Here is a 4,414-nt window from a genome sequence, read left to right on the forward strand (position 1 = left end):
AAAGAAATTACAAAAAATGGGGATGATCTATATTCCCTTTCTATGTGCTCGAGTTCATTAGTCACATTGCAAAATGTGCTCAAAATGACCCACATAGTGAAAAGTGTTCACAGCTGATGAAAAATCTAACACCACTATTGGTCATTTTATTCAGCTTGACACATGGGTATGTTTACAACTTTCATAAACAAAGCAGCGTGTTTATATGTGTTTAGAAATATCCAATCGTTGTATGTACAGCAACAAATCGATTGATGACTCGGTTAGACGAAAACATGAATATTGATCGCTCCCATTCAAAGGTTTATTTTAGGCAATTGGATTCAGTAGTCTGATGTCACTCGCCCGGCAACGGCGGCCATCTTGGTTCTAAACAAAGAAAATCATTACTTTTTATTCTTCAAGCTGGCTAGAACTTTTCATATGTCTTGTGACCAGAATGTGTAAAAGTCAAAACATGATCAAATTTATGGGGTTTTTTTCCTCTGGATACGCTTTTATGCTCGCCGGAGAAATATTTCATACGGGCGTCCGCCATTGTTCCGATAGTTTAGAGCCAGTGTTGCTAAGTTACCATGCGGCATTAGGAAGGAAGTGACGTTACGACTATTGAATCCTATTGCCAATATGCGTGGCATGTAACATTAATTAACCTACACCGGTTGTCGTATTCAATAGAATTACTTGTTCTTATCTAGAATACTATACAGGGAATGGGAAAAGTGTGCCAAATAATGCTTGGATCAGAAAATGGTGACCAGCACTAATACTATTTCTCAATGTGTAGCTGTTATTCTAAGTGGTGAACAGCATTAATACTATTTCTCAACTTGTAGCTGTTATTCTAAATGGTGACCAGCACTCATACTATTTCTCAATTTGTAGCTGTTATTCTAAATGGTGAACAGCATTAATACTATTTCTCAACTTGTAGCTGTTATTCCAAATGGTGAACAGCACTAATACTATTTCTCAATTTGTAGTTGTTATTCTAAATGGTGAACAGCACAAATACTATTTCCCAATTTTTTAGTTGTTATTCTAAATGGTGAACAGTACTAATACTATTTCCCAATTTTTTAGTTGTTATTCTAAAACAATTGATTCAACATCTTAGTCAAGGTGCGTCATATTCTTTTATACGACTTTGGACGTTTCTTGTATGGCACTCGATTTCTTGACCTGGAGGTTCCTCGATCTTCTCCCGCAAAGTTGAGTCCATGGGAAAGACTCTTTCCTCACATTCTCTCACCATACTCAGGTGAAAATGAGTACTTGGTTGGGAGCAACCATTAACCTTTAAATTCTAGTAGCGCTTTAGATGTGTCATATATATCGTTCCTCATGAATAGTGTTGCTGTTGACTTAGGACCCCTTGCAAAGCGTTTTGAGAACGTTCAATGAATATATAAGAGCTTGTCTTTTCTTTTCATTACAAAAAAAAATTGATTTTAAAAAAATGCAATAGATAGAATGAAGTTGACGTCACTCATGTCTTTGTTATTGTTTTTTGCCATCCGCGTTTATGAGTAATTCTCACTAAACTATATTAACTATAAACGTTCATGGTTACACATAGTTGTGTGTGTTGGTCCGTTATACTTCCGGATGGCAATGTTATGAGCTTCTTAGCTCTATAGATAGTATGCGCTTGGCTTAGAAGCTCACAACATTGCCATCCGGAAGTATAACGGACCAACACACAAAACTATGTGTAACCTTAAACGTATATAGTCTGGTTAATACAGTTTAGTGAGAATTACTCATAAACGCGGATGGCAAAAAACAATAACAAAGACCTGAGTGACGTCAACTTCGAACTATCTATACCCTAACGGTCTGCTATGGACAAATGATATTTTCTGACGTTTTGGGTGAAGTAATGGCACGCCGTATCCGACAAGACGTGTGATTAAATTTTCATAGGTGTTTTTTTTTCCAGGAAAATGCTTTATATGTCAGAGTTGCAGCTCAGTGGTTTTTTTAATGAAGATTATCAATTTTATTCCATTGTTTATTTAGGAATGCCCAAAAACGACAGATAAATGATGACGTCAGTTCTAAAAAATCCTTATTTTAAACATTAACAATGTTTGAATATTGAAGGATAGTTTTGTAAGATTGAAAGACTCCAATTTTATTCAAAGAAAAAGAAATAGAGTGACATAACTAGAAAGTTGGTGTTCCTGGAAAGACGGTCATAATAAAATCTCACAAAATAGGGTTTCTCTCTCTCTCTCTCTCTCTCTCTCTCTCTCTCTCTCTCTCTCTCTCTCTCTCTCTCTCTCTCTCTCTCACTCTCTCTCTCTATATATATATATAGATATATATAGATATATATATATATATATATATATATATATATATATATATATAAGCCTTTTGGGCCCTTAAAACCAGTTACAGTTTGAATGTGTGATGTTTTTGTTGTTGTTTTTAATTTGTGCTACCATTTATATATAAAGCATTCACTGTTATGAGAGAGAAGAAAGTCGAAAACTCAACTATCATTCGTCTCGTTGGTTAATTATATTCCACCCTCCCCCCCCCCCTCACCCTCCCCTGCCCCCTAATATTATATATATATATATATATATATATATATATATATATATATATATATAATATATATATATATATATATACACATGAAAGAATATTGCGTATGCCTAATAAAGGAATGCGTTTGCATGATTTCAGGTACAAATACAATGGCAAAAAGAACTGCTCCCAGAGACTGGGACAAGTGTTTGATATGCCAACAAGATAACACAGACTGTTTAGAATGTCCATCTAACTCGAGGAAAGATGACTATGGGCAAGGCTATGAAACTCTTTTTGAGGATTTACACAATTCAATTCTTTCGTTTGTGATGAAAACAAGTTGGATGTATCTATTTTTTCCAAATTCATCAGAAAGAAATGAGATTATTGAAAGCTTAAAACAAAATGATGCTAAGTGGCATACGTATTGTTGTGTAAAATTTAATGCCAACAAAATTAGGCGATTAGAATTAAAGAAATCTAAAAGAAATGCCCTACAAGAATTCCAATTTTCAAACTTCGTCATTTGACTTGGAGGAGTCACCAAGTGAGATAGAATTCATTTCGCCACCCACGAGAATAATGAGAAAACGTTCAAAATTAGAGATTGGCTATAATAACCTATTTCCCCCTCCTAGTATAAAAGCATTGCATGTTCTTTACACAACACCATATTATGTTGCATCGGTTTTGGTTTCGATTTGATCATAAATCCCTCTCTTTGACAGCTTGCCATGCATGTCCCAATCTCATTGAAATCATGAAACACATTACAATGGAGGCAATACCCCACTCAGGTTTCAAGACCAAAACCCTTTATTTATGTTTTATTCATCTGAAAATAAAAATGGAATTCGTTTTTATTAAAACAGTTCCTATCAGTTACCTGCCGCAATTTCAAGGGTTGACAAAACACCATTCTTTCATTTTTACCAGAATTATTTTTACTAGAAATATCGATGAATTAGAATGATGCTCAACACGTTATTTTTTTCATCTGAAAACTGGAGAAGTCTCGGGTTTAGAAAATTCTGATATGATCATCAAAGCTGATCAAAATTTTTAAAAATAAAAAGGCAAGCCAAGACACAAACGGTGATTTGTCAAATTTTGTCATAAAAGGCGTTAAACGAACAACATACACATTTACCGTATTTCACTCTGTCTTTCAGAACATACAATATCTATAATAAATTAATCAATCGTACATAAAAGAGGCAATTGCTTTACTCAAATTTTGGAGTTTGTTTTTGTTTTGTTTGTTTGTTTGTTGTTTTGGGGATAAGGGGAGCTTGTTTGAGACTATTGAGCTCCATACATTGCCACATAGCCCTGTGGATAAGGAAGTGAAGCATGGCATATTCATTTGCTATTTCTTCTTCTTCTTCTTCTTCTTCTTCTTCTTCTTCTTCTTCTTCTTCTTCTTCTTCTTCTTCTTCTTCTTCTTTATTATTATCATTATTATTATTATTATTATTATTATTATTATTATTATTATTATTATTATTATTATTATTATTATTATTATTATTAATATTATTATTATAATGAACATTCTATATCGGAATGAACACTGATAGAGGGGAAGCCTTTAGGAATAAAAGATATAAAAGGACGTTGTATTGAATGCAGTGTATAAGAAAGAGTATGATCACAGTGTTTGGTATTGGATTGGAACTTGGGAGGCAGTTTCAATCTTTGGAGATGCAGGTTTTAGTGGGGGGTTTTCGTTCTCTTGTTTGCCACTCCCCCCCCCCCCCCTCACCCCTCCATATTTTTCTAACAACTAAAACAAGCTTTAGATGTGTCTTATCATGGATGGAGACATAACTTTCTGCCGTAATGTGGAAAATCACGCATTTTTAATTTT

The 4,414-nt window shown here is 34.1% G+C and overlaps 1 protein-coding gene across 4 annotated transcripts; it reads left to right on the forward strand.

The window, feature by feature from the left end:
* The first annotated feature begins 418 nt into the window (after positions 1-418).
* Positions 419-3,905, forward strand: LOC144956105 (uncharacterized). 4 transcript variants are annotated; one of them, XR_013641878.1, is made up of 2 exons: positions 419-1,261; positions 2,701-3,905. XR_013641878.1 is itself a non-coding variant. In XM_078886454.1 (2 exons), exons 1-2 carry the CDS (start codon positions 898-900, stop codon positions 3,072-3,074), a joined length of 426 nt encoding a protein of 141 aa, XP_078742580.1. In that variant the 5' UTR covers positions 419-897; the 3' UTR covers positions 3,075-3,905. The 4 variants fall into 4 exon arrangements, 2 of the variants coding, with proteins under 2 accessions (XP_078742580.1, XP_078742581.1); XR_013641879.1 differs by having other exon boundaries at positions 419-753; XM_078886454.1 differs by having other exon boundaries at positions 419-949.
* Positions 3,906-4,414: the final 509 nt, after the last annotated feature.

Source organism: Berghia stephanieae, chromosome 10 (assembly GCF_034508935.2).
Source record: "Berghia stephanieae isolate SIO BIC M18660-M18661 chromosome 10, UCSD_Bste_1.3, whole genome shotgun sequence".
In the NCBI taxonomy this organism is placed as follows: domain Eukaryota; kingdom Metazoa; phylum Mollusca; class Gastropoda; order Nudibranchia; family Aeolidiidae; genus Berghia; species Berghia stephanieae.